The 27,694-nt window shown below is 31.5% G+C and overlaps 8 protein-coding genes across 8 annotated transcripts; 4 read left to right on the forward strand and 4 right to left on the reverse strand.

The window, feature by feature from the left end:
* Positions 1–322: 322 nt before the first annotated feature.
* PGO_073270 (hypothetical protein, conserved) lies at positions 323–2,254 on the forward strand (the record flags this gene model as incomplete). Its single annotated transcript, XM_028687200.1, has 3 exons — positions 323–418; positions 561–611; positions 920–2,254. 3 exons carry the CDS (start codon positions 323–325, stop codon positions 2,252–2,254), a joined length of 1,482 nt encoding a protein of 493 aa, XP_028543001.1.
* Positions 2,255–6,011: 3,757 nt separating this feature from the next.
* PGO_073280 (cAMP-dependent protein kinase catalytic subunit) lies at positions 6,012–8,280 on the forward strand (the record flags this gene model as incomplete). The annotated part of the gene is made up of 5 exons (XM_028687201.1): positions 6,012–6,135; positions 6,422–6,579; positions 6,950–7,134; positions 7,295–7,454; positions 7,882–8,280. 5 exons carry the CDS (start codon positions 6,012–6,014, stop codon positions 8,278–8,280), a joined length of 1,026 nt encoding a protein of 341 aa, XP_028543002.1.
* Positions 8,281–9,562: 1,282 nt separating this feature from the next.
* Positions 9,563–11,665, reverse strand: PGO_073290 (hypothetical protein, conserved; the record flags this gene model as incomplete). The annotated part of the gene is made up of 2 exons (XM_028687202.1): positions 9,563–10,041; positions 10,294–11,665. The coding sequence occupies 2 exons, from the start codon at positions 11,663–11,665 to the stop codon at positions 9,563–9,565; spliced, it is 1,851 nt and encodes a 616-aa protein (XP_028543003.1).
* A 1,087-nt stretch (positions 11,666–12,752) lies between these two features.
* On the reverse strand, positions 12,753–13,331 carry PGO_073300 (U2 small nuclear ribonucleoprotein B''; the record flags this gene model as incomplete). The annotated part of the gene is made up of 1 exon (XM_028687203.1): positions 12,753–13,331. One exon carries the CDS (start codon positions 13,329–13,331, stop codon positions 12,753–12,755), a length of 579 nt encoding a protein of 192 aa, XP_028543004.1.
* Positions 13,332–13,631: 300 nt separating this feature from the next.
* Positions 13,632–13,850, reverse strand: PGO_073310 (conserved protein, unknown function; the record flags this gene model as incomplete). The annotated part of the gene is made up of 1 exon (XM_028687204.1): positions 13,632–13,850. One exon carries the CDS (start codon positions 13,848–13,850, stop codon positions 13,632–13,634), a length of 219 nt encoding a protein of 72 aa, XP_028543005.1.
* A 1,519-nt stretch (positions 13,851–15,369) lies between these two features.
* PGO_073320 (vacuolar protein sorting-associated protein 33) lies at positions 15,370–18,870 on the reverse strand (the record flags this gene model as incomplete). Its single annotated transcript, XM_028687205.1, has 1 exon — positions 15,370–18,870. The coding sequence occupies one exon, from the start codon at positions 18,868–18,870 to the stop codon at positions 15,370–15,372; it is 3,501 nt and encodes a 1,166-aa protein (XP_028543006.1).
* A 1,352-nt stretch (positions 18,871–20,222) lies between these two features.
* On the forward strand, positions 20,223–21,350 carry PGO_073330 (phosphatidylinositol N-acetylglucosaminyltransferase subunit P; the record flags this gene model as incomplete). Its single annotated transcript, XM_028687206.1, has 4 exons — positions 20,223–20,283; positions 20,669–20,738; positions 20,921–21,039; positions 21,235–21,350. The coding sequence occupies 4 exons, from the start codon at positions 20,223–20,225 to the stop codon at positions 21,348–21,350; spliced, it is 366 nt and encodes a 121-aa protein (XP_028543007.1).
* A 2,672-nt stretch (positions 21,351–24,022) lies between these two features.
* Positions 24,023–24,658, forward strand: PGO_073340 (Plasmodium exported protein, unknown function; the record flags this gene model as incomplete). The annotated part of the gene is made up of 1 exon (XM_028687207.1): positions 24,023–24,658. One exon carries the CDS (start codon positions 24,023–24,025, stop codon positions 24,656–24,658), a length of 636 nt encoding a protein of 211 aa, XP_028543008.1.
* Positions 24,659–27,694: the final 3,036 nt, after the last annotated feature.

Consider the following 27,694-nt stretch of genomic DNA (forward strand, 5'->3'; position numbering starts at 1 on the left):
ACATATTCATGAAAAGCACAAAAATAAAAAAAATAAAAAAAGTGAAGAAAACTATATAAAGTAAGGTTGTGGAGGGGAAAGGGGGTGACCCAATGTTTACAGAAACATATCTCCAGAGTTTGTAAATCCATGTAGATAGTGACAAGTGAGAAAAAGGTGATACAAAAACACACGACGTGATACATCAACCTGAGAAGGTTAACACTCATTCGAAGGTAAAGAAGCAGAAAGGCATTTTGAGAGATATACTAAGAAATATTCTGTGAGTCGTGCTCAGACGAATACTAAGAAATATATTGTGAGACACCGTGCAGGTGGAAGAATGGAGGAACAGGTGAAGTTATTCATGGAAGTGACGAATACAACAGATGAGGAGGAGGCAAAAAATATCCTAGAAGCATGTTATGGAAATTTAGAGGTAAGTAAATGGGTTACAAAAAGGGTGATTTGCATGAAAAGGCATATAATTGCATGCACATCTGAAAAAAATTTCATCAGATGAACCAATTTTCTTCCACGTCTGCTTATGAAAACTTAATTTTACTATTCTCCCTTTTTAGGAAGCAATATCAACGTACATGAGTAAGGTTGACTTTACTGGAATGGACGAAGTAAGGCCGATGCAGGAATGAAAAAAAAAAAAAAGGAGAGATAAAAAAATGAGGAAGCGAGAAGAGAGAAAAGAGGGGAGGGAGGGGGAGAGACGCGTTCATTTCCCCACTCTGCATATCACACCCTTCCCATGACACATCGAAACAGATGTAGACTGATCAGCTAATGTACACACACTCGAGTTACACTCCAATCAACAAAAATAGCAAAATAGTTTCACACGTCTAATAAAAGAGCAGAGATGGTACACACTTCTCGTTAAACACCACACTTTTTTTTTTTTTTTTTTTTTTTTTTTTCTCTAAAGGTAAGGAGCGTCAACACCAACTTTAGCCAAAGAGACGTGAAGGAATACAGAGAGGAAAATAAAAGTGTATGCCAGAGAAACGAAGAGAAAATAGAACGAGCAAATTTTTTACATGTACTTAACCAATTAGGAACTTTAATATGTCCAATATTCAGAAATGTTTGTAATCTATTGTCAGCTTGTTTTAAATTAGTAAGCACATACATTGTAAGTTCATTTGAAAGTAACAATTTTTCCTCATATTATGAAGAGAAATATGGGAAGAAGCATGTGAAGTTTTTTAAAGGTAGTCTAAGTGAAGCTATAAAAACATCAAGGCAAGAAGAAAAATTATTACTTGTTTATTTACATATCGAAAATAATGAAAGCATATATTTCTGTGAGTCCATTTTTAAGAATGAAGAAATAATGTGTTTTTTTGATTCAAATTGTATTTTTTTTTCACAAGATATAACCAAAGGAGATGTTAAAGAATTAGGAAATACATTAAACGTTTTTATGTTACCACAGATTAGTGTAATATTGACAAATCATGTTAAAGAATTTCAAGAGTTGGCTATTATTTATGGTACTCCAACAGTTAACCATATTATAAATACTGTAAGCCATGGTATTGAACAAATGAATATGAAAAAAAATAATTTAAAAAAAATTAAAAATAAAAATTATACAGATAGATTAATAAGAGAAGAACAAGATCGAGAATATCAGGAGGCACTAAAAAAGGATAAGCTTAAAGTAGAGGAAAAAAAAAAAAAAGAAGATGAAAAATTGAAAAAAATACAATTGAAAAAAAATATCAAAAATGGAAGAAAAGAAAAGTTAAAGAAATTCCCATTACTAATCAAGGAAAATGAAAAAGCCACAAAAATTTGCATTCGATTACCTAATGGAGTTAAGATACAAAACAAGTTTAGCTTGAACCATACCTTAGAGGATGTGTACGATTGGGCCGAGTGTTCTGAATTCTTGCAAACGAATAGTGTTAAGGGAACGGCAGAAAATGGAGAAGTTGGAGGAAAGGGACGAAATTCAAAAATGGAAGAAAAGGGACAAAGTTCTAAAATGGAAGAAAAGGGACAAAGTTCTAAAATGGAAGAAAAGGGACAAAGTTCTAAAATGGAAGAAAAGGGACAAAGTTCTAAAATGGAAGAAAAGGGACAAAGTTCAAAAATGGAAGAAAAGAAAGAATTCAGCATTCCATTCAAATTCGAACTAGTTTGTGGACATACCAAAGTTGTACTGAAACGAGAGAAAAAGGAGATAAAGGATTTCGATCTTTACCCGAGTGCAGTCCTTAACATGAAATCCTTGGATTCTTCTGATGAAGAATAATTAAAATGAAATCAGAGAGAGAAAGGTTATATATTATACCCCTCTCAGTTTCTGCCGAGCTATGCACACCTTTACATCAGAGGGATAATAATAAAATTTTCAAGCATAAAGGTGGATATATATATATATATATATATATATATATATGCATCTGTGTATGTATGGACCTATTCCTTCTACATTGATATATTTTGGTGTGTATTCATTTGTTCTATTCTCTTTCGTGGAGAGGATTGTTGGTGTGTTCAGTTCAGAAGTGAGGATGTGCAGATGGTGGGATAAAGAAATATTCAAGATTACATCACTGGATGGGCACATTATGTTTGTGAGGAGAAGACTGTTATAGTGATATCCCTGCTTCAGACGTGGCTTCGGACGCAGCTTGAGACGTAGTTTTTCAGTTACTGTCACTGCCTCTCTCTCTATCTCTCGCCTTGTGCATGTTGAAGAGTTGTGATAGTGTGATAGTGTGATAGTGTGATAGTGTGATAGTGTGATAGTGTGACAGTGTGACAGTGATTGAGCTTTCCCAAAATCGGACACACAGAAGGGTTAGCGGTCCCCATTAGTGAGACTAAGGTAATTTTTGCAACAAAGACAAAGAGGGACATACATTTGGACATGTAACAAGTAGTTCATTAATTTTAGCCTCTTCGTTTTTTATCATTTTTTTTTTTTTTTTTTTTTTTTTGCATAGCTGTTCCGTTTTGTTTGTTTGGATAAGAAGCCTTTTCTTCTTTTTTCCTTATTTTGTAAGATGCTTCAGTTCGTGCATTCGTAGCCTGAAGGATCCACTATACTTTGTTATTTTTTTAATTATAATTCTTTTTTACCCATCTTCACCGCTATGCTTCTTCACACGTACGTACACTCTTTTACAACTTTTTACAATTTTTTGTTTTTTGCCAGCTATTCAGTTCACATTGCTATTTGCCCATTTTCATACTTTTTTTTTTTTCTTTTTTTTTTTCCTCACTCTCTCCTTTTTTATCACCTGAACGTGCACTTTTCTGCACACAAATTTAAGTACCAATGACTTTTTCAAGTATAAATAAAAGATGGACCTTTTTTTTTTTTTTTTTTTTTTTTAACGTCAATTGTGTAAGAATATTTATATTGATGAAACCTTTTGTGAAATAAAAACACGTCCTTTTTTTTTTTTTTTTTTTTTTTTTTTACCCCTACCTCTTATTCTACTTCATCTTCTACTTTCTGTTTGGCAGTGAGATTAAATATTATGCAGCTCTCTTTACAGAATGGAGAGTATATGAGCATAGGAAATTTGGGAAAGAGGAACAACAATATATTTCTTATATCTATGAATGTGTAAATATAATAAGCATATGTAGGTAAAAATATTCCACTGCCATTCATGTAATTGTATGTGCTTGTGCAGGTAAAGATCCTTCTTCCCTTCTATTCTTCCCTTCTATTCTTCGCTTCTATTTTTTCTTCTATTTTTTCTTCTATTTTTTCTTCTATTTTTTCTTCTATTTTTTCTTCTATTTTCCCTTTTTTTTTTTTTTTTTTTTTTTTAAGAATTCTAGCAAGACATATGTATGCACAATGGATGGATAGTCCAATAGAAGACACAAATAAAATCGTTCGCGTAAGACATGTCTGATTGTGTCCGTGTTCCTTTGTCATATGGATTTGCTTTGTTGTGATTTTTTTTTTCTTTTTTTTTTTTTTGTGCTCCCCGTTTTGTCCTTACTGTTTTGTTTTCTTGATTTTGCCTTTCCCTGCCTTGCTTTTATTTTCTCCTGTGTGTCTGAGTAAAAGTCTCGTTTGATCACCTCTCACTATACATATGGCACATGCATAACTGATGAAAGTTAACCAATTTGGGAATGGGTTTAAACAGGAAGGAGAAAAAGCTAGTCACACTTAGCATATTTCCCAAAAAAAAAAAAAAAATAATAATAATAATAAAATAGGAACATTTCCTCATTCCATATTTGTAATGAGAGTATTTTTTCTCTCACTGATTATATTTTTTTTTTTTTTTTTTTTTTTTTTGTAAGAAAAAGAAAGTAAATCCCTTAAATTACATTGTAAAAATAAAAAAAGTGGAAATTTTTTTTTTTTTTTTGTTTTTCTCCCCACCTCCCACATAGAATGCAAACTTTTGAAATTTCAAGAAAGGAATTTTCTTTCACTATCCCTTTTTTTTGGTTATATGATTACGTGTGGACACGGGTGAGAAGTGGGAACACAGTTGTGTCTTTATCAAAAAGGTGAAGACATTGTGCACAGAGAAGTAGGTAAAAGCAAAGGAAGAGAAAGGAAATGTAAAGAAAAGACATGAAATAAAATAACGTAACTTCTCTTCTAATGAGAGTGTGACAGCACAGCCACTCTGGTACACACATGCGTATGCATACATTTGATTACACATGCGTATGCATACATTTGATTACACATTCGTATGCATACATTTGATTACACATTCGTATGCATACATTTAATTACACATGCGTAGGTACACGCTCGTGTCCCATTGAAAGGCCCCTGATCAGTGAACGAGAACAGAAATCCAATCAAAAACAAGTTAGGAGGTAACCGGTAATTTGCAACACAAAAAACGGAATCAATGGAATAAACAGGGGGAATAAACAAAAAATGTACATCTGTATATATATATATATATATATATATATATATATATATATATGTTTATGTTTATGTGTGTATGCATACCCTCCATATAAAATGTGTATACGGAAAAGTGTGTGTGTGTGTGTGGGGAATGTGCACGTGCTTGTGTGTTTGAACGGTTGCTAACAACAACAATATCGTTGCTTTTACTTGATTTTATTTTGCTTCATTTTGCTGATCCTGTCAGAGAGAAATTGACAAGTATGAAACCCCCACCTCATCAGAAATCGGTGGCTAGATTCGTACATGCGAAATGATCACCTTGGGGTCGTGTCTAATTTATTCGTATTACAGTGGAAGAAGAAATTTCGTCTACGAGTTTTTGCATTTTGAAATTGTTTTTTATAGTCCAAGTGAAATGAACATGTTCACCATTCATTGAAAGTGTGGGGGTTGAAACTTGCTTCATTTTGTATTACTGCATTTTATTCTGCTTCATTCTGTTTGCTTCATTCTGTTTTGCTTCATTCTGTTTTGCTTCATTCTGTTTTGCTTCATTCTGTTTTGCTTCATTTTTTTTTTTTTTTTTTTTGGTAAGTTTTTAAATGCCCCTTTTGGAAAAACAACTTCGGACACATGCTGGTGCATACTCGTGAACGGGTAAAGACGTACGCATTAAAATTTATATTTTTCTTTTTTTTGTTGAAATTCGCTTAAAGGGCTGAGGTCGCATGCATGTTAACACGTGCATATATGTGTATACTGTATGTGCATATTGTATGTGTACACATATACACATTTTATTTTGTTTTATTACTTTATTTTTTTTTTTTTTACCACGCCCCTCCAATTCACAGTTACACCTTTTTGATTTGTTCTGTATTTTACGATTTTTTTTTTTTTTTTTTTTTTTTTTTTTTTTTTCCTCTTTTTCCACTTTGTTTTAATGTTTATCTTGATAGATAAAATTTCATTGTCATGCTGATATACAATTAATATCCACTTTGATCGCATCAGTATAGTGTTTTATTTTTTTATTTTTCTCTTTTTTTTTTTTTTTTTTTTCGTGTCCACTTTTCTTCTCCCGTATTTGTGTCAACACGGGAATTTAAAAAAAAAAAAATCCCTCGAAAAAAGAAAGAATTTACCATCATCAAAGATGATTCAATTTCTGAAAAATTTACAGCTTCATAAGAAGAAGGATAGTGATAGTACTAAAGAGCCGAAGAGAAAGGGTAAAATGAAATATGATGACTTTAACTTTATTCGCACGCTTGGTACAGGTAGACACGCTCCTCCCCTCCCACAAACATGCACAAGAAGATGCACAAGAAGATGCACAAGAAGATGCACAAAAAGATGCACAAAAAGATGCACAAAAAGATGCACAAAAAGATGCACAAGAAGATGCACAAAAAGATGCACAAAAAGATGCATACATTCGTAAACAGATGCAAATTCCATTTTCTTTCTCATGCATGTGTCGATCCGATCCCATATACGCATTCATGTCTAACACTGCATATTCACGCATGAGGCATAAATTCTCCACTCCTCTCAAACTCATAGGTTCGTTTGGACGAGTAATTCTTGCGACACACAAAAATGAAGACTTACCCCCTGTGGCAATAAAGAGATTCGAAAAAAGCAAAATAATAAAACAGAAGCAAGTCGATCATGTATTTTCTGAGAGGAAGATACTGAACTATATAAACCACCCATTCTGTGTAAGGATGAAGAGGACCATTTGGAATGGCACACATGAAAATAAATGTTATTCTAGTTCGTGTCCCGTTTGATATATACCATTTGGCGTGTTTCCTTGTTCTACTATTTATCCCATTTACACAAAGAGTTGCATTTTTTTTTTTTTTTTTTTTTAACATTGAAATGTATATTCTTCCTGCAGAAAGACAGGCCATAATACATATCATAAAAAAAAAAAAAAAAAAAAAAAATAATAATAAAATGTTCATTTTCATTAATGATAAAAAAAAAAAAAAAAAAAAAAAAAAAAACTATATGTGGTAAAATAAGGTTAGTCTTATATGAATTCATGGATTATTCTCCCTTCCTTTGTCCCAACATTTTCTTCAGGTGAATTTATATGGATCTTTCAAGGATGAGTCTTACTTATATTTAGTGCTAGAATTTGTAATTGGTGGTGAATTTTTTACCTTTTTGAGAAGAAATAAACGATTTCCAAATGATGTAGGATGTTTTTATGCAGCACAAATAGTCTTGATATTTGAGTACCTTCAAAGTTTGAATATTGTCTATAGGTAGGGGGGCTTCTTTGCATTTGCATTGCCATTTGGGTGCGTAACAGTTTACCCAATTTAACACAGTAGGGATAATGATACCATGAAAATAATTCATACATCTATGTACCCACCCACGCACACTTCCATCTATTTATTCCCTTTTTTTTTTTTTTTGAAGAGACCTAAAGCCAGAAAATCTACTTCTCGATAAGGATGGATTCATAAAGATGACAGACTTTGGATTTGCAAAGGTTGTAGACACACGAACATACACCTTGTGTGGAACACCAGAGTACATTGCTCCTGAAATTCTTCTAAACATAGGACACGGAAAGGCGGTAAGTGAGAGGAGGAGAAAAATGGGTGGTGATGGATTCGTCCCGTTCACACACACACAAGTGTCTTTTTTTTCAGGTGGGGACCCCCTTCCTCCCTCCTTTTTGACGAGTCCATCTTTACTTCTGATAAGAGGAGTTCCATTTTTGACGAATCCATCTCTACTTCTGATAAGAGGAGTTCCATTTTTGACGAGGCTAATTCCATTTCTGATGAGGCTGGTTCCATTTCTGATGAGGCTGGTTCCATTTCTGATGAGGCTGGTTCCATTTCTGATGAGGCTGGTTCCATTTCTGATGAGGCTGGTTCCATTTCTGATGAGGCTGGTTCCATTTCTGATGAGGCTGGTTCCATTTCTGATGAGATGATTTCCATTTTTGACAAGTTCAGTTCCATTTTTGTCGTGTCTTACTTTTGCACACATTACAGGCAGACTGGTGGACCCTAGGGATTTTCATTTACGAAATTTTAGTTGGATGCCCCCCATTTTATGCAAACGAGCCTCTTCTTATTTATCAAAAAATTTTGGAGGGCATAATTTATTTTCCCAAATTTTTGGACAGCAATTGTAAACACCTTATGAAGAAATTGCTATCTCATGATTTGACAAAACGTTATGGGAACTTAAAAAAGGGGGCCCAGAATGTTAAGGAACATCCTTGGTTTGGTAATATTGATTGGGTTAATTTATTGAATAAAAATGTAGATGTTCCGTACAAGCCGAAATATAAAAATATTTTCGATTCTTCAAATTTTGAAAGAGTACAAGAAGATTTAACAATAGCAGATAAAATTACAAATGAAAATGATCCTTTTTTCGATTGGTAAATTTGTGTCCCTTTCATTTTTTTTTTTTATTAAACAGGTGCACAAATCGTATGAACATGAATATTTTTTTTTTTTTTTTTTTTTTTTTTTTGGTAAATGGATGTACAATTCCGTATGAACGTTAATACATTTTTTTTTTTTTTTTTTTTTCTATTTTTTTTGCAAAACAGGTACACACATTCGTATGAACATTAATTTATTTATTTTACTATTCTAGTTTATTATTCCATTTTATTATTCTATCTTACTATTTTATTTTTTTTTTTTTTCTTGTTTTTGTTTTTAAGTTTAATTTGGATAATTTGCTCACTTTTTTTATATTATTTTATTTTTATGTGCTTAACTTTTTTTACTTGTTTTGGCTGCAACGTGTTAGGATTGGCAGTCTCCCTTGTTTCGCAATTTTCTGCGCCCTCCCTTGGGATTGACATTAAGCCAATATTTAGACTATAATACAACAATTCTCATTATTTGGTGTCCATTCCTTATTGATTCCCAAAGTTATGCCTCCTGCATGTCACATAATATTTCTTCCTCTTCCTTCACGTCTTTATACCACAAAAATGTCAATTTTGTTTTAACTGTGTAGAATAAAAAGTTTTGCAAAAACGCCTGAACAGGCAAGGTGTGATATTCATAAAAAAAAAAAAAAAAATTCATGTACAAAAACGTGCGAACACAAATGAAAATATACAGACATGTCTGTGAAAAAGTAAATTCGTCCTTTTCATTTACAGTTGTCTAATTTTTATAGCTGGTTTTCTATATATGAGCCATGTCTTTATTTGGAAACAAAAAAAAAAAAAAAAAAAAAAAAAAAATTAAATCGTGGCAAGGAAGGTCTGGAAAAAGCAAAGTAGACCAAAATAAAAGGATGAGCGGTTAAGGGGGAGAGAATAAACGGTGAAAAAAAGGAGAAAAAAAAAGTTAACTCTCATTTCTGTGCCCAGGGGGGGGGGGGGGTCCCCCGAACTATACATACACACACGCATACATATATGAGCAGATATTATAAAAGGAAATAAAATTAAAAAACAAATAAAGAAAAAAATAAATTCGAGTGGGGAAGTAAGTGTAGAAATAAACGTTGTAAAAAGGAGAAAAAAAAAGTTAACTCTCATTTCTGTGCCCAGGGGGGGGGGGGGGGGTACACCGAACTATACATACACACACGCATACATATATGAGCACGTTTCTACAAATATGTATATATACATGCACACACATGGCACCAACTGGTAGCAAATTTGAGTATGCGTCTTCTGAGCAAGCCATTGAAACGTCACAAAATTGTTACATCTCTGTAATTCAAGAAGTGAATTAAATCCTGCGGAATTTCATTCACACGTGTGTATCCCGTGTGTTGTTTACTCCTTTTTTCTGGTGAGAGAAGGGAACTGAAAAGAGAAAAAAACATTTTTCTCTTTTCCCACTTGTCCTTCCCCGTTTTATCAATTTTGCTAGCCCTTCTAATCCCCCCCACGGTTGGATGATTTGTTCCACTTTTGTAATTTAGTAGCAAAATCCAGCAGTTCACATTTTGTAAATTTTTGTTCTGTACATGATTTGCTGTAAAATAGGGATCAGGTGATTTGTATAACTTCATACTGACTTGCACTAGCTTATAAAAGTGTTTGTAGGTCGTGTAATATTTTCCAAAAATGATGAATGCCGAGGGACCCAAGTAGGGGGTCAAGTTTTCTTTTGCTGGAATTTTCGCCAGGAACCGAAGGCCCTTGTCCATTGTTTCGATCAGGTCGTCTAAATAAAATAAATAAATGTATGCATATATAAATAATATATATATGCATATATAAATAAATAAATATGTGCATATATAAATAAATAAATATATGCATATATAAATAAATATATATATGTATATATAAATATATAAATAAATATATATATGTATATATAAATATATAAATAAATATATGCATATTTAAAAATATAAACAAATGAGCAAATAAAACAATGTGGACGCGAACAAATTTCGCTCGATTGACTCACCGTCGTTGTTGAAATAGAAAAGATCTGGGCATAACTCTTTATATGTGTGTGTGCTAGAAATTTTTTCTTTTAAAACAAAAATTTCTTTCATCCTCTTGTGTAGCAAAAGTTCCACTAGATCGAGATGTTGATCAGTGTTTTTTTCTATACACTGGATTTTATATTCTTGCCTCTTAAGGGATTGTGAAATATATGTCATGTATTCCTCCCGGTTTTTCTTGTCATCTGTTGAAATTTCAAAAATCTCATCGACTCTTTCTCCTCCACTGCAATATCTTTGTGTCTGAGTACTTTTCTTTAGATGGATTGCCTCAGAAGGAGTAATTACGCTTGTCACTCTTTGGCATGCATTGGTAGAAGTAGAAATGTCATTAATTTTATTTACGTCTTTGAGGGAAGAATCTACTAAAAATGTGATCTCATTTTCATTTAGATCTTTCTTATTCGGTGAATCACAAGGTCGTGATTTTTTTTTTTTTTTTTTATATTTTTGTTTAAGACTCATAATATTATGATGCTTTTTTTTCTTCTGTTTACTTGAGTAATGATTTGTATGGCGCATGTACAATTTGAGTCTTTTATTTTTTATTAATGACTTGCCTTTAAGTATGCTACATTTGGTTTGTCTCCTTATGGTGTGTGTGCAATAAGTTTTAATTTTCTTCGAACTTATATTCATATTTTCATAGCCACTCGTGAATCTTAAGAGGGCAGAGGCGTGTTCATATTTTAAAGTTGTGGAGCAATTTATTTCTTGGTTTGACTCAACCGAGTGCCATGCATGTTTTATTTTTTCTGATTGCAGCTTGTCTGTGCTGTGATCCTCTTCTGCCCCATCAACTTCTACGTCTTTCACTTCTTCTACTTCTTTCACGTCTTCTACTTCTTTCACGTTTTCTACTTCTTCCACTTCTTCTACTTCTTCCACATCTTCTACTTCTTCCACATCTTCTATTTCTTCTACTTCTTTCACTTCTTCCACGTCTTCTATTTCTTCTACTTCTTTCACTTCTTCCACATCTTCTATTTCTTCTACTTCTTTCACTTCTTCCACGTCTTCTATTTCTTCTACTTCTTTCACTTCTTTCACTTCTTCCACTTCATGTGCTAAAGCAGGTTCATTTTCCCGTTTCGAATTTAACTTCCCCTGGAGCTGAGAAAAGCTAGACTTGGAGTATTCTTCCATGAAGGTGCCAAAAAAGTTGAAGGAATTACTTATGAAGTTATTGCACAAGTTATTCATTTTTGCATAGGAGTTGAACAAGACATGGTTTCCAGCTGTGAAGTTTTCATATTTGCATTTGAACATTTTATTTTTTACTTTATTCTGCTCTGCAGAATCGAAAAGGGGATTCAGTGGGTCATCATGCATGGTAATCTAGTGGGGGTGTACAAATTATGCATGTGGAACTGTATACATATATATATATATATATATATATATATATATATATATATATGTATGTGTTTGTGTGGCCTAGCGGATGTTGCGTCTTGTGTTCACTTGCCCAGACTGATCTTCTCAAGGAGAGGAATACTACAGATGGTGTGGAAAATGAAAAGAAAAAAAAAAAAAAAAATTGCCACGTATTTGTTCGTGATGTTAAGATGAGAAATGATATGAATTAAAATATCTTGTTTATTTATTCAAATTTAGTTTTCTATTTTTTGGACAACTTCCCCATTAAAGATATTCCTTTAATAGTTTTCAAATTTTACTGCTCAGGATTGTTTTTCCTCATCTCTTCTGAGTATGTGTTGGAAAATCTTTTCAGAAATTAAAAAAAAAAAAAAAAAAAAAAAAAATAGGAACTAATCGTAATTCTTTTTTTTCTACAGCCTTGGTTATGTTTTTTTTTTTTTTTTTTTTTTTTTTTGCTGTCTGGTTTTGTTTTATTTAATGTAGTATAACGAATAAAAAGTAGGCATAAAAAAAATCACTTTTTTGGATGGAATAAATATATTTCACGAAATTGCGTGCAGAATCATGTTTTTATGAGAAATATGTACACCAAATTTGGTTGTTGGATGAAGTGTTACGATACTTAAATGAATAGATCTTTTTGTGTCTTTTAAAATGTGAATCTGATGACGTGACATATAAAAAAAAAAAAAAAAAAAAGAGCAAAGCAGAAGGAATGAAAAAAAAAAAAATAAAATAAACACAAACATATGCAATCTGTGTACATCTGGACAAGCTGAATTTACGCATGCAAGTGTTTGCATGCAAAGTTTGGGTTCTTTTTTGTGATCATCGTGATGTGCAGGCAAGTGGAGTAGCAGAGTAAAACAGACAGATTTGGAAATGTCTTCTTGGTTGACATGCGAGTTCTACGAGGATTGAGAAGCTGTCAACATTTGTTGTGTAAAATTTTCCCAGGGAAGGGACAAATGTGTGTGCATAAAGATATATATACATGCACTAGTGCAAGTATCTGAACCATGGGTGGAAGGGGTGATCAATTAGACCAGGAAATTTTCATGGGGTAATGAGTAGTTACTTTAAATCCCTGCAAGCCATTCATAGCAATTTCACCACTTTGAAATGAATTGAAATCAATAAATGCAACATTCCTACCAGGAATATATCTAACTTCGCAAAACCCTGGATATTGATTAAATAAAATTTCTAAAGCATTTTTATTAATTTCATTTGGAAGATTTTGAACAAAGAGAGTGAAAAAATTTGATTTATGTTCATATATATTTGCAGATTTATAGTTGGTAATTGGTTTGTATGTTCCTTCAAACTTTTCAATTATTCTCGATTTTGTTTTTGCATAATTTATATTTATATATTTATTTAAGAATAATTTTCCTTTTAAATTTTTATACGCTAAGGTTGAAGATGCTAAATTACTAAAAATGACAAATGCTTGTCCTCTTGATTTATTGGATTTCTTTAAAACTATATCTACTACATTTCCATATGGAGAAAAAAATTCATACAATAGATATCTCAAGTCATTCACATTTATTTTTTCTTCCAGATTGTTGACGTAGAGTGTTTGATTTGGTGGAATGTCAAATTGATCCATCGTGTATTAGCGATGCTGGAAGCGGGTAGTGGTAGTAGATGTGCACTTTGTGTTTTCCCTTCTTTAACAGTTCCAAGGTCTTCTTGTTGATAAGATCGAAAGTTGTTCTTTCTTCACAATTTGTACACGAATTTGCCAACAAATTTGACCACTAATTTGACCAATAATTTGTCAACTGATCTGTGGACGAGTTTGCACACCCGTTTCTTGATTCTGTCGATGGCAGTGCCTTCTGGTTTTTTTTTTTTTTTTTTTGCTGTACAAATGAGTATACGTGTTGCAGGTCACACTAGTTGTAATCTATCTTAGAAATATATTAACAAATGCTAGAATAACACATGCGATAGATACATATATCGATAACCGATCACCAATAACTGCAAACTTTCCCAGTGTTCCAAGAAATCCGTTTTTCTTATTATCAAAGATGTTTGGAAATTTGGGTTTCAAATATGTGCATGTACATATGCATAAAATTATGACAGTTATCATAGCCTCTAGGTTGAACAGAGCTGACATGGTTTTCCGCTAATCAAATTGGGTTGTGTTCTCCACAATTCGAGTGGGGTTCACTAGTCTTCGTGATGGTACAAGTGTAGATATGTATGTATGTTTATGTATGCATATGTATGTGTATATTTTTTGGCTTGCATACGCTTGTTCATTCCTCTTTGCAATGATTATCCCCTCTCTTGGTCATAAATTGCTACTTGAAAAAAAAAAAAAAAAATTTGAATAAAAAAGTGTTCATAAATTTTGCATACGAAAGAACAGCGTGGCGAATTTCTCAAATCAAATAAGCGTAAGGAAAAAAAAAAAAAAAAAAAAAAAAAAAAAACTGGCCTATCTAAACACGCTTATCAGAAAAAAAAAAAAAAAAAAAATGCATCAAAATGGAGAAATATTTACAACAAATAGTGGCTTAAAACTGTGCAGTTTTTTTATACATCACTTCACTCCAATTTGTTATGAAAAAAGAAAGCGATATTTTTTTTGGGCATCGAAATAGGAGAAAAAAAAAAAATGAAGAAGCAGATCTGTAAATTTTTGAAAATTTGTGGAAGTTAATGCAGAATTGGAGTGTCCCCCACTCTGGGCCCGAACTTTCAACCCATCATCCGTTAATGTTTTTTTTTTTTATCTTTTCACTTAACCCTGTATCGTGTTGAAGCATTTTTCTTTAGAATGTTACTGAGAGGGAAGGGGACTCAACGGAACAGAACGAAAAAAAAAAAAAAAAAAAAAAAAAAAAAAGATAGTTCATACTCCTAAACGGGATTATCCCAGATTTTTCCTCATTTTTCTTGATTTTTTTTTTTTTTTTCCTTTTTTTTTTGCTGCATTTGTACCTGCTCACTTTACCTAAGTATAACATTTTCATTACATTTTTATTTGGACATATGCCCGATGTGCTTATAAGGAAAATATATATGATCTCAGCATAAACATGATATATGGCATATATATAAAAGTACATTTATTACAACTCCATACTTTCCCAAATTTAGCGTAAAATTCACGAGACTGAGCATGTGAAGAGGGGAGTAAAACAAAAACGATTGTTACTTTTATGCTTTGCGTTAAAATGTGTAAAATGGAAAAGAAGAAAAAAAAAAAAAAAAAAAAAAAAAAACACGGAAAAAGGGGTAAATTCTTAACAATATATATATATTAAATAAAATAAGAGGAAGAAAACGGGTTAATTCTTAGTAATATATATATATTAAAAAAAAAAAAAAAAAAAAAAAATATACACAAATATGGAACAACATATTCATGTTAAGATTATAAGAAGTTAAAAAAAAAAGAATACGTATATTTTTTGTGCCCTTTATCTGGGAATAAAACTCCCAATAGTTCATATTCACAAAAAAAAAAAAAAAAAAAAATCTTCATGAAATGGAGTGATATCAAAACAGCGATGGATAGCTGAAATATTTTACACACAGATATACTTCTGACCTGTACACAGCGTCTAGGTATAGGTGTATAACGAGACTTAACAAGTGATATAAATTATTGTTTTCTGATTAGGACCTTAAATCAAATATCCATCCATGCTGTGCAATATTTTCCTGGAACTAATAATTTCCGTGGTGAATATCAAGTAGTGATAATATTTATTAGTCTTGTTTAAATTTCGGATAGCTGCTATTTCTACATAGGATATACCTCCTACGTAGAAAAGAATAACAATGTCCTTTTGTATGTGCGAACTGTTTGCATCATCAGTATGAGGTTCCTGATCTTGTCTTGAACTTATTTTTGTTGTGGTTGATGGTAATAAATTGTCAAAACCTACAGCATTTTGCATAATGTGATGTGTAGGACCATTGAGAAGGTTAAAAATTTCTGGAAAAACTTGTATATTATTTTTTAGAATCCCCATATATTCAATTAGTCTAACGGATAGAGGAGCATAACCATTGCATACATATGAAATATCGTTTTGTTCATTTGAAAATAGATTAAAATGGTTTTTTAAATGATTCCAAATAAATTTTTGCTTGGGTTGGTATTTTAAAATATTACACAGATGTAATTTGTTTATTCTTGTTAATTCGTTAATTCCATATTGTTCTACAATATCTTTTTTTATTTCATTCATGTACGTTTCATAAATTCCATTAGTGACAATTGAGAAGAGACATAACAATCGATAGACTTCATAAATGTCTTCATTTGTATGTATGAGCAACTGAATCTGTTGCACAATATTTTGGAGAGTACTTTTATTTGTGTTTGTGTTCAATTGTATAATTTCATCTTCTAGTTTTAATTTGTTAAAATTGGATTCTTTTTTCATTGTATTCTGGATGAAAGAAGCTAAATTTACATGGGTAGACAAAGAATTATGTTCATAATGTTTTACTTTAAATTTTCTCATGAACTCATTTATCTGTTCAATATCTTTTAGTGTATCCTTTTCTTTATACGTTTTTTGAATTTCGCTAGCTTTATTATGTAAAAAGATTCCAATTTCGTTCTGACTTAGGTCCTTTATATCATTATATAGCACATCTACTGTGTTTTTTAATTTTATACGCACTTGCATATTTTTTAATAGTTCATCATCAGTGTTCTCTTCTCTTTCACACAATTTATGTTCCTTTTTCACCATTGCATTTTTATAACTATCGTTAAAAATTATGTATCGTGGAACTTCTATCTGCAAGTTATTGATACAAAAAAGATGATCAAGTAGCCCTTCGTACGTGAATGGAGTGCAAAAAGGTGTAACCATGTCTATTTTTCGATCCAAGATTATACAGGAATCTACCCTGCTTGACACATTTAGCAGAAAATTGAAATTATTTATTCCTAATTTTTCTAAAACGTAATTTTTCTCCTTTTTTTTTATCTTTTCCATCTTTCGATTTTCCTTCTTTTTGGACAAGAATTTTGTGTTGTCCTCCTTCGCCATGAAATTCGCCATTGGGGGAATTTCGTCATGGTTGTAAGCATCGTCCTTTGTAGAACCCATTTTGGAACGGTCCTCTGTAGAACCCATTTTGGAACGGTCCTCTGTAGAACCTATTTTGGAACGGTCCTCAGTAGAACCCATTTTGGAACGGTCCTCAGTAGAACCCATTTTGGAACGGTCCTCAGTAGAACCCATTTTGGAACGGCTCTTTGGTGAGCCAATTTTCTGCACCCCCCTTTTTGTACATTCTTCTTCTCTCCACTTTCCCTTACCCCTCCGTATACTCTCCCGGTTCAATGCAGATTCGAATGTTTGATTCGTTTTTGTTTCATCTTTGAGGGGCTCACCAATGTCTTCTGTTTTCTTTCCAATTTGTGCTGTCCACTTTTGATCTTCTGCGTGCATATGTTCCTTTCCTGTAAAAGGAGAGATTTTTTCTTCCTCGTTCGTACCATTTTGGTTTTGCCTTTTATATTTGTCTTGGGGTCTGTTGAGTTTGTCTCCTTTTTTAACTTCATGTGTGGTATGTCTTGTTTCGCCTCTGTTTGTCTTTTCCTCAACTTCTGCTACTGCTACTGCTAATGCACCGGCGACCTGCTTTGGCATTTCTCCCTCTGTTGAATTCTCAGTGCACCCCGTTACGAGTTCTCCTTCTGACCGTTCCGTTATTCTCTCCTTTTTTTTTTCGGGATTTTTTTCTCTTCCTCTCCCCCCACGATGGTTTTCATTCTCTTGGGATTTTTCATCTTCTGCATGTTGTCCATCCACGGAATGGTCACAGTCATCACTGTCGTGGTGGTTGTCACTGTTGTGAAGGTCATAATATTTGTCTTCGTCTCCTTCCTCTTCGTCTCCTTCCTCTTCGTCTCCTTCCTCTTCGTCTCCTTCCTCTTCGTCTCCTTCCTCTTCGTCTCCTTCCTCTTCGTCTCCTTCCTCTTCGTCTCCTTCCTCTTCATCTTCTTCATCTTCCTCTTCTTCCTCTTCTTCATCTTCCTCTTCTTCCTCTTCTTCATCTTCCTCCTCTGCCTCTTCTTCCTCCTCTTCTTCGCCATCCTGTTCATGCAACTTCGGCCCTTGCTTTCCTGAAACAGTTACTTCCCTTGCGTTCTTTTCATTTCTAACATCTTCCCTGTGCATATGATTTGTTGTATTATCATAATTTTTCTTGGCATCTCTCTTTTTTGTACTTGCTCTTCTCATGGGATTGGCTAACTTGGAATCGATTCCATTCATATTACTATCTTTCAAATTGTGTCCCTTCTGCTTCTTCTTCTTCTTCCTGTGTATTTTTTCTGAGATGAATATTTTGTGGATTGCATATTTGAGGGGAACAGCGATGGGTTGAGCAGAATTTTTGGAATGATTCATGTCTTTAAAATTTTGTAAATTCGTTATAATATCGAAAAAGTCCTGTTCAAAATTGTTTGGAGATTGAATATCAAAATTTGTAGCTACAATTTCTTTTCTTAATTGTATTAACTGTTCAGAAATAAAATGAGATAATTTTCCTAAAGATTTAATATTTTTAAAAACACCGTTAAAAAAGTATTGAAGAAACATTAGACTGAATGAACAGAAAATTAAGTTGCTAAAATCATTATCTACATAATATTCTTTAAATAATCCCTTGATTTCTAAGCTAAATACATCATTATATAATGGAATAAAATAAAGAGGAAATATAATAATTTTAATAGGAATGTCAAGTATATTATGTTTTAAAATTTCCTTTTTGCACATGGTAGTCATATAAGGGATGAAAATAATAGCATATTTCTTGTTTCTATTACTAGTAGATTTTCCATTTTCATTTAATTCTGATTTTTCTAATTTTTCAATTATTTTAAAAATATTCTCAATTTCATAAAAGTTTGGACGAATAAAAAATAAAATGTTAAAAATGTTATCCAGCTTGTTTATATTTACTTCTGTTTCATTCTCTGTAAAAAACACATGTTCAATCTGTTCTTTGTTAATATCATCATCATTCAAGATTACATTCAAAATTATGTGTAAGGACGGTTGGAAAAAAAGACACTTTTTCCCTTTAAACTTTTTCATAATGTTTAGCAGGAGGTTCCTTTCCTGCTCCTTCAATACATTCATTGTATTCATTTTGTCTCTGTCTGTTTTAAGGACTTGTCATAGCCCACATCCCCATTAACTAGTCCTCCACACACGTTCATGTGGAAATGCAATAAGCCCGTGCATGTATATGTATATATATACATACATATACGTATGCATGTTTTGCATAATATGGGTGGGACTCTACTCGCCTTGCTATCCAAATAGGAATGAAGAAAAGAAGCGAGGAAGAAAAGGTGAAGAATGCAGAAAAGGGGAAAAAAAAAAAAAATACAGTTTTTTCCTGTTTTTTCCTGTTTTTTCCTGTTTTTTCCTGTTTTTTCCTGTTTTTTCCTGTTTTTTCCTGTTTTTTCCTACTTTTTCCTGCTTTTTCCTGCTTTTTCCTGCTTTTTCCTATTTTTTCGTACTTTCCTGTTTCTCTCCCCCATATGTCAAAATACGTCTTTTATTTCATAACTGTTATTTTTTCATTGTGCTAAGATTCAATAAAGTGTATATCACAAAGTGACACATGAAATGTGACAGAATTAAACGTGTTACAAGATCAATAGAGTGTAAAAGTAGTGTGATGACCACTAGGATACTTTAAAGGCAGGAGAAAAAAAGAAAAGTACATTAAAATGGAATAAATTGTAGATAATCAAACCAGATGTTCCAAATTATGTATACAAGGAGTAGAAAAAAAGGGGACAATATACATCACGAACCCAGGTGAAATTAAGCTGAAAACAAAAAAAAAAAATATATCAGAGTTTGCGTAAAGTGTAGCATGTAACAAAGGGGAAAAATATATATATATATATATATATATATATAAATGAATAAACAAACAAATAAACAAATAAAAAAATAAAAAAATAAAATAAAGAATGAGGCAACCCTTAGGAGCTGTTGCGACCGGGAAAGAAAAACTTTGTTCGAAAAAACATTCTAGAATATATTTTGTTGGGCCTGCGATATCTTAGGAAGCATTTTATGTTATTAGTGGTGGGGGGATGAGAGGCTTTACAAATTGACGACGAATTTTCTGTTGCTTGAATTTGCATCATCCTCTCCCATTTTACACTTCATCCATGTATTATTTTTTCTCGCTCATTTTTTTTTTTTTTTTTTTTTTTTTTTCCCCTTTCACTTTCTCATTTTCTTCCTTTTTCTAGTTTACCATTTTTTCCTTTTACTTTACTCTCTCCCATTGTCGCACAGTGTATTCTCATTTTGTGTGGCTTTTTTTTTTTTTTTTTTTGTTTCATTTCGAGGGTTCAGGGTTTACATTAGGTTTAATTTTTGCTTTTCAGTTTGTATGCAAGTTCGTATGTGTGGTATACCAACTTTTTCTCTTTCTTCAGAATTCGCATACAATCACATGCACACCACTCACAATGCAGTCCATAAAAGAGGGTTACGCGTTTTTCATTCTTTACCTTTCGCACATACTTTGGGGTTTGTAAAAAAAAACAGAGAAAATAAATCCTGTACAAGGGGTGAAACAGTGGAAAACGCCTCAGGCCTCGATGAAGAGGCGACTCACACACGCACAAAAACATGCACAAAAACATGCACAAAAACATGCACAAAAACATGCACAAAAACATGCACAAAAACATATATATACGTACACAAAAACATGCACAAAAACATATATATACGTACACAAAAACATGCACAAAAACATATATATACGTACACACAAACATGCATACAAACATATATATACGTACACACATATGACATTGCATGGGCTGCATCCGAATATGGCTCAAGCACAGCTTCCATTTCTTTTCACGTGGAATGATCCAATTCCCTGTTTTTGAATTTGAATTTACAGTGTCATATTTGATATGGACATTTGTATTCGATGATTTCCTAAGCATACTACCGTTCCCCTTTCCCTCCAAGTACTGAACAAAAAAAAAAAAAAAAAAAAAAAAAAAAAAAAAAAGATATTCGAACGACCATCCCTTTATGATCACATATGTCTATGCTTTGTTTACGCCTTGTGTATAAGCTTTGTATGTTCCTCCCCAGAGTAGCTTTTTTTTTCATGCTTTTCACTTTTGCATCTCTTCTTCTCGTGTAGGTACTGGGCAGCTATCATCCCATGTGCGATCATTTTTTCATCCTTCTGTTTCATTCTCTTTACCATTATTTACTCATTTGTCAAAACGGAACCACCCAATTCGATACACTTAGTTGAAGGTTACACAAATATATATATATATATATATATATATATATATATATATATATATATATATATATAACACATCAGAATAAGGAGGAAAATGTTCTTTTGAGAGAAAATTAGATGATAGTTATGAATGCAGATACAAGACATGCGTAAAAAATCTTGACGTGCTACACATTTTCATACATTATTCCCTCTTTCTTCAGATGAGCACTCAGTATTTGAAAATAAAATGACAGAAACTTGTCTGAACAGCGTGTGTGATATAAAGATTGAACAAGTAAATAAGTTGTTATACGACACGTCTCTTTATTTTGAGTAGATTTTTGAATCGAGAAATTCGTTTTGGAATTCCTTTTTTTTTTTTTTTTTTATTGTTTGTTTCTGAAAAGGTGGGAGAAGGATCAAGTTATCTTACGAATGAGCACATTATGTTATATACAGATTTAAAAAAGAAGGAACTATTTTCATTTCATATTTATGCACATCTTCATGTGAATGATTTAAAAAGAAAATCACGTTCACATTGTATAAACTTTCGTTATCCCCAGCTTTCTTGGAAAAGCCTGTGACATTATGGAGCTCTTTTCGAAAAGTTCATGACATAACTTAGCCCTTTTGAAAAAGTTCATATCTCAACACAGCTCTTTTCGAAAAGTTCATGACATAACTTAGCCCTTTTGAGAAAGTTCATGATTCAACATAGCCCTTTTGAAAAAGTTGATAGCTTTTTTTTTTTTTCCTTCTTTTTATGTTAATTGCGCCATTCATTTGTGCATAATATGCCTGCACAGGGAAAGATGAATTTATAAAAATTATGACGGGGATATTATTCTTAGGAAGAACAACAATGGGAAAAGGGTCCCTCATAAAATGCTCATCGTTCTACTGAAAATTTCATGCAATCATCTTCTTTGTCTAACAAAGTGTTACTTTTATCTATTTCCTCCATTTTGTACACTGATTTTTTTTTTTTTTAACATTCCTTTTTAGTATTACTTTTTTGCAATTTTGAATTTGAACAAATAAAAAAACAGATCCCTAGACTTAACCACCTGAACAGATTGCTGTAACGTTTGGTAGCAACACCCAACAATTTTTTTTAAAAAAAATGAAATAAAACAAAATAAAATCAAACAAAATAAAACAAAATAAAATCAAACAAAATAAAACAAAATAAAATCAAACAAAATAAAACAAAATAAAACAAAATAAAATCAAACAAAATCAAACAAAATCAAACAAAATAAAATAAAATCAAACAAAATAAAATAAAATCAAACGAAATAAAAACATTACCTGAGAGGAAAAGCCCTAGTGACATGTTAAAATAGAAACAATAACCGAGTGCAGTAAATAAGCCGGGCCTAGAAGTTCCAACGCTGTTAATGAGGGGCACTAAACAATAAGCATTAAAAGGAGAGTACAAATTGTAAACAATATATTGTGAGTTAGGCAACAAAAGAAACCACACATACACATTTGAACAAAAAAAAAAAAAAAAAAAAAGAGAAAAGCTAATTTATATAAAATTCTAACAATTCGTAAAATGCAAAAGGTGTGTAAATGAAAAAATGAATTCAATTTTTTTTTTTTTTTTCTTTTTTGGATGTGTATTCCTTTTTTTAAAATATTACAATTAGGTTTTGCTAATTGAAAAAAAAAAAAAAAGGAGAAAAAATAGGGTGTGTATGTGCCCTCTTTTTTCTTTTTTTTAAAAACCTTTGTTTATTCCCTAACTTTGGATGAAGCGAAAAATAAAACTTGTGTCACAATCCTAGAATGATTTAGGAAGATCACACTATGGGATACCTCCAAATGGCCGAATTTAAGATAGCCCTCCAATTGAACACACACGTGTTCCACAAGCTATTGAATTAATTTTGCACTGAACCTTTTTAAATAGTCGCTAATGCATGCAAAAATATATATATATATATATACACATGTATATGCATGTGTGTAAAAGCATGTACAAGTATCTCCTAGCACACGCTTTTGCTACTTAACATTTGTCACCTTTGCACTCTTCTGCTTCCAGACGTATTATCCACGTGTCTCAGATTTTTATGATTGTGTTTTCACGCATTGTTGTGTAGTGAGAAATCTGTTGCTAATTTTGTGACATCACATCGGGATAGACATGCCATTGAAGCATTTTCCCTTATCCTCAGATCTTTTTGGAAATATTTAAAACTTTTTCGAAGTAATGAGAAAAAGAAGGAAAAAACTTAAATTTAATTGGTTGGTGGAGACAAGGGCACAAGTAGGGGTGGTCATACACGGAGGGGAGGGAAGCGAGTGCAGTGAATGCTTGGGCACATCATGTGCTTTCCGTTTTGTTTGTTATGTTATGCATGTTATGTTATGCATGTTATGTTATGCATGTTATGTTATGCATGTTACGTTATGCATGTTATGTTATGCATGTTAGGTTATGCTTGTTTTGTTATGCTTGTTTTGTTATGCTTGTTATGTTATGCTTGTTTTTTTTTTGCTGCAATTGCACTTTTTTCGGATCGTGGTACCTCCTTTTTTTTTCTACGCATGTGTGACGTTTCTCACATATACATAAGTAGAGGACGAGAAAATGTCCGAAATGAATATTTTAGAACTCCCACGAGGCTTATTAGAGAGAGTGTGTTTGGGTAACAGTGATAAAAAAAAAATTTGGAACCATGTTCAGGAGAATGATGCTAAGAAATGTAAAAGGATGAAGGTGTTAAATTTGAAGGCATGGATAAAATTATTCTTGGGAATCTCATTGTTTTTGTGTTTTATTTTTTTCAAGGTAAGAGGAGAAGTGGTTTAACAATGGTGTAAGTTGTATGTAGATGGAAAAATAGTTTCTTAATCATTTTTGAGAAATGAATATATGACTAATAATTTTTAAATGCATCGGGAACTTTTTTTTTCTTTTTTTTTTATCAGATACCGTGGAATGAGTTTAACTGGTTTGTTGGAGAATCTGCAGATTTGCAAAAAGTGTGCAGAATGATGAGTGAAGCAAACAGAGTAAAATTGAGGAACTCCAATATATGCGATAAAGAACTGGAGGAAAGCGTAAGGAAATTAATAGAAGAAGTTGGGTATAATGATTCATCAGAAGATGAAACAGATATTATAATTTCCACCGAATTTATTAATCGGAATTTATTAGCTTTTTTAAAAATTAATAGTAAAGCAAATAAAATATGGTATAACAAATGCCTTAAGGAAAAAGAAAAGTATTGGGAAAAGAAAATGAAATTCTGGAACCAATTTGAAATATATACATGGTCTGAATTGTTTTTTGGAGAAAAAACGAGAGGAATAGATCAAAATTGGAAAAACAAAATGTGGGATATTTGGTTTACTTACATCCATAGAATCATGTGGATGGAAGATGTTGAAGACACGAAACAATTTAAAAAAAGAATTGAAAAATGTTATTCTTATATTTATATTAGTAATAAATATACTAAAAAGAAAAGACATTTTGAAAAGGTAAAACAAAAAAAAATCCTCAATGCATGGAATCACTTTATAAATTCCAATTTAGAAAAATGGCAAAAGGAAAGGAAGGCGGCAGCAGAGCCAACCAAGAGTAAGTCTAAGAAGAGGAGGACGAAAAAGGCAAATGCCTCTTAACTTGTTGCTCCAAGGGTTACGGACAAAATCGGGAAAAAATGGAAAAAAATGGAAAAAATAAAAATCATCTCCTATGCCGTTATGCCATGTCATAACAGGGATTCAGATGAAGACTTATGAGAACACCAATATGCATATGTATATGTATCCATATACGTACATGTATGTATACTTATTTTGAATGAGCTCGCGTTTGGGCGTGCAGAGTGAACAGGGTCATCATATGAAAGATTCTCCATGCTGCAAAGACAACTTATGCAATAACATCCCTAATGGAGTTGTCAATTGATGTGGTCGCAGCAATGGCAATGAAAAAGTTGGAAGAACTGGTGGCAGTTTATATACATTTAATACACTAACACGAAGATGGGATAAAAAGAAGGGGCGGTTAAATGTATTTTTTTCTGCTTTTTTTTTTATCTGCTTTTTTTTATCTTCTTTATTTTGTTTCTTTTTTTTGTTTCTTTTTTATGTTTCTTTTTTATGTTTCCTTTTTATGTTTCTTTTTTAGTTTCTTTTTTATGTTTCCTTTTTATGTTTCTTTTTTAGTTTCCTTTTTAGTTTCTTTTTTATGTTTCTTTTTTATGTTTCTTTTTTATGTTTCTTTTTTATGTTTCTTTTTTATGTTTCTTTTTTATGTTTCTTTTTTATGTTTCCTTTTTATGTTTCTTTTTTAGTTTCCTTTTTAGTTTCTTTTTTATGTTTCTTTTTTATGTTTCTTTTTTATGTTTCTTTTTTATGTTTCTTTTTTATGTTTCTTTTTTATGTTTCTTTTTTATGTTTCTTTTTTATGTTTCTTTTTTTCTGCTTTTTTTTCCCTTTTCCTAAATGGGAAAAGTTGTAACAAGAGCAAAATTTGTATGAACAAAGTTGACGATGATATGGTGTACACTTAAAGGTGTATATATATATATATATATTTTTTTTTTATTTGTTTTTCCGTTAGTATTCCCTACAAAACCATGCCTCATTTTTTGATTTTTGTTCCTTTTAAAAATGAAGACAGGGAAATTCTCGTTATTCCACATTTTTTCACAATACCAGTGAAAAAAAAAAGGGAAGAAAAATATAATAAAATTGAATGTAATATAATAGTATAAAATAAAATATAATAGTATAAAATATAATATAGTAAATTAAAACAAAATAAAGCAATTCAGCAAAAAAAAAAAAAAAAAAAAAAATACAAAGTGAACATGTGGTTATATGATTGTATACACATGATATACACACAATAACACTTTTTCCATTTAAAGATTTTATACATATTTAAGTATACAGTATAGTAGATCTCTTTAAGGTCATAATTTATATTAATGTGTTAGCAAAATGGGTATGAGATATAATGACTAAAGGTAACAATTCTCTACACCTGTCACCTCCCCTGATAAAAAATTTTTCCTGACAAATGTTAGCAGCTCTAAAACATTTTCTTCACAATGTTTTTCCGATTTTTGCTTTTTGTCATTTCCACCAGTTGCTAACACAAAAAATGCAATAACAAAATGGAGAGCAAAAAAAAAAAAAAAAAAAAGTGCCAACTCTGTTTTATATTTGCATGTAGTAGATCATTACAACACAGGTGTTGCATATCATTTGTTATGTATATTATTTGCTATGTATTAGTTGCTATGTATTATTTGCCACGTATTACTTGCTACGCATGTGACATATTACTGCGCGCGCGTTTCTAAGGGCACTGTACTGCTGGGACTGATTACGAGAAATTTTTCCTAAAACAACGCAAGCTTGGTAATTATTAGGTAGTAGATTGAGTTAAGAAAATATTAATATACGTTTATGTTTTATAAAAGGAGAAAAAGAGAAAATGAGAAAAAAAGAAAATGCGAAAAGGAGAAAAAAAGAAAATGCGAAAAGGAGAAAATGAGAAAAAAAGAGAAAGCATAGAACAAGCACAAACTTAGAAAATCTAAGCGCGCATGCAAAAATAGAAAGTACTTGAAACGGATTTCATAGGCCTAAGGAGTAAAAATGAGCTCGATAAATGCACATATACATATATATATATATATATATATATATATATATATATAATCATTTTAAACTTGCGCTATGAACGAGAGCAGTATTTTTGTTAAATTGACAAAAATGTATATTTTTTTATATTTACAAATTTTTACTCTCTTATTTTTTATACCATTAAACTGGAATTTTTTTTTTTTTTTTTTTTTTATCTTTTTTATTAAACAACTCACCTATGGCGTATATAAAATGTTGCATCCATGCATGCATGCTCGTACGAGAAAAAAATAAAATTAAATTGCATATTCGCTTCACTTATTGGAGTTGGTACAGGGGCGCTGCACTTAATTTTTTGTGCAATTTAATGGTAAAATAAATTGTTGCAACATGTAACTGCCTCGAATTGCTTCCACAAACCGCTCCGCACTTTATTGAATCTTATTGGTGCTGCGTACGTACTACATTATACATGTATAAACTATGAACGCAAACTACCGAACCCGAGGATGACCTAGCAGGACTAGTAGCCTTTTAGCTTAACCCTACCATTTTTTTTTTTTTTTTTCTAAATCTAAACACATATATATTTATATATATATATATACAGGGTAACCTTTTCTTTCTACATTAGAACAATATATAGAACAAAACTATGCAAAAAAAAGAAAAAATAAATAAAAAAAATAAAAAAAATAAAAATGACGTTGTAGGGAGGCGGGCAAAAGTAATTTAATTTAGCAATGAAACAACCCCCAAGGCTCTCTTTTTTTTTTTTTTTTTTTTTTTTTTTTTTCTCTTCTCTTTCATATTATATATTAATAAATATATTATAATATATACATAATACATACAATTATGTATATTTTTATAAATTTTTTACGTGCATACTTTTCACATATATATATATATATATATATTTATATATATATTTACATGTTTACATATTTATATAATTGTACAATTACATAACTATATATTTCTATATTTCTATATTTCTATATTTCTGTATTCATGTATTTATGTATCTACATAACATTTTTATACGTACCATTT

The sequence above is a fragment of the Plasmodium gonderi genome (assembly GCF_002157705.1).
Source record: "Plasmodium gonderi DNA, contig: Chr07, whole genome shotgun sequence".
NCBI lineage: Eukaryota > Apicomplexa > Aconoidasida > Haemosporida > Plasmodiidae > Plasmodium > Plasmodium gonderi.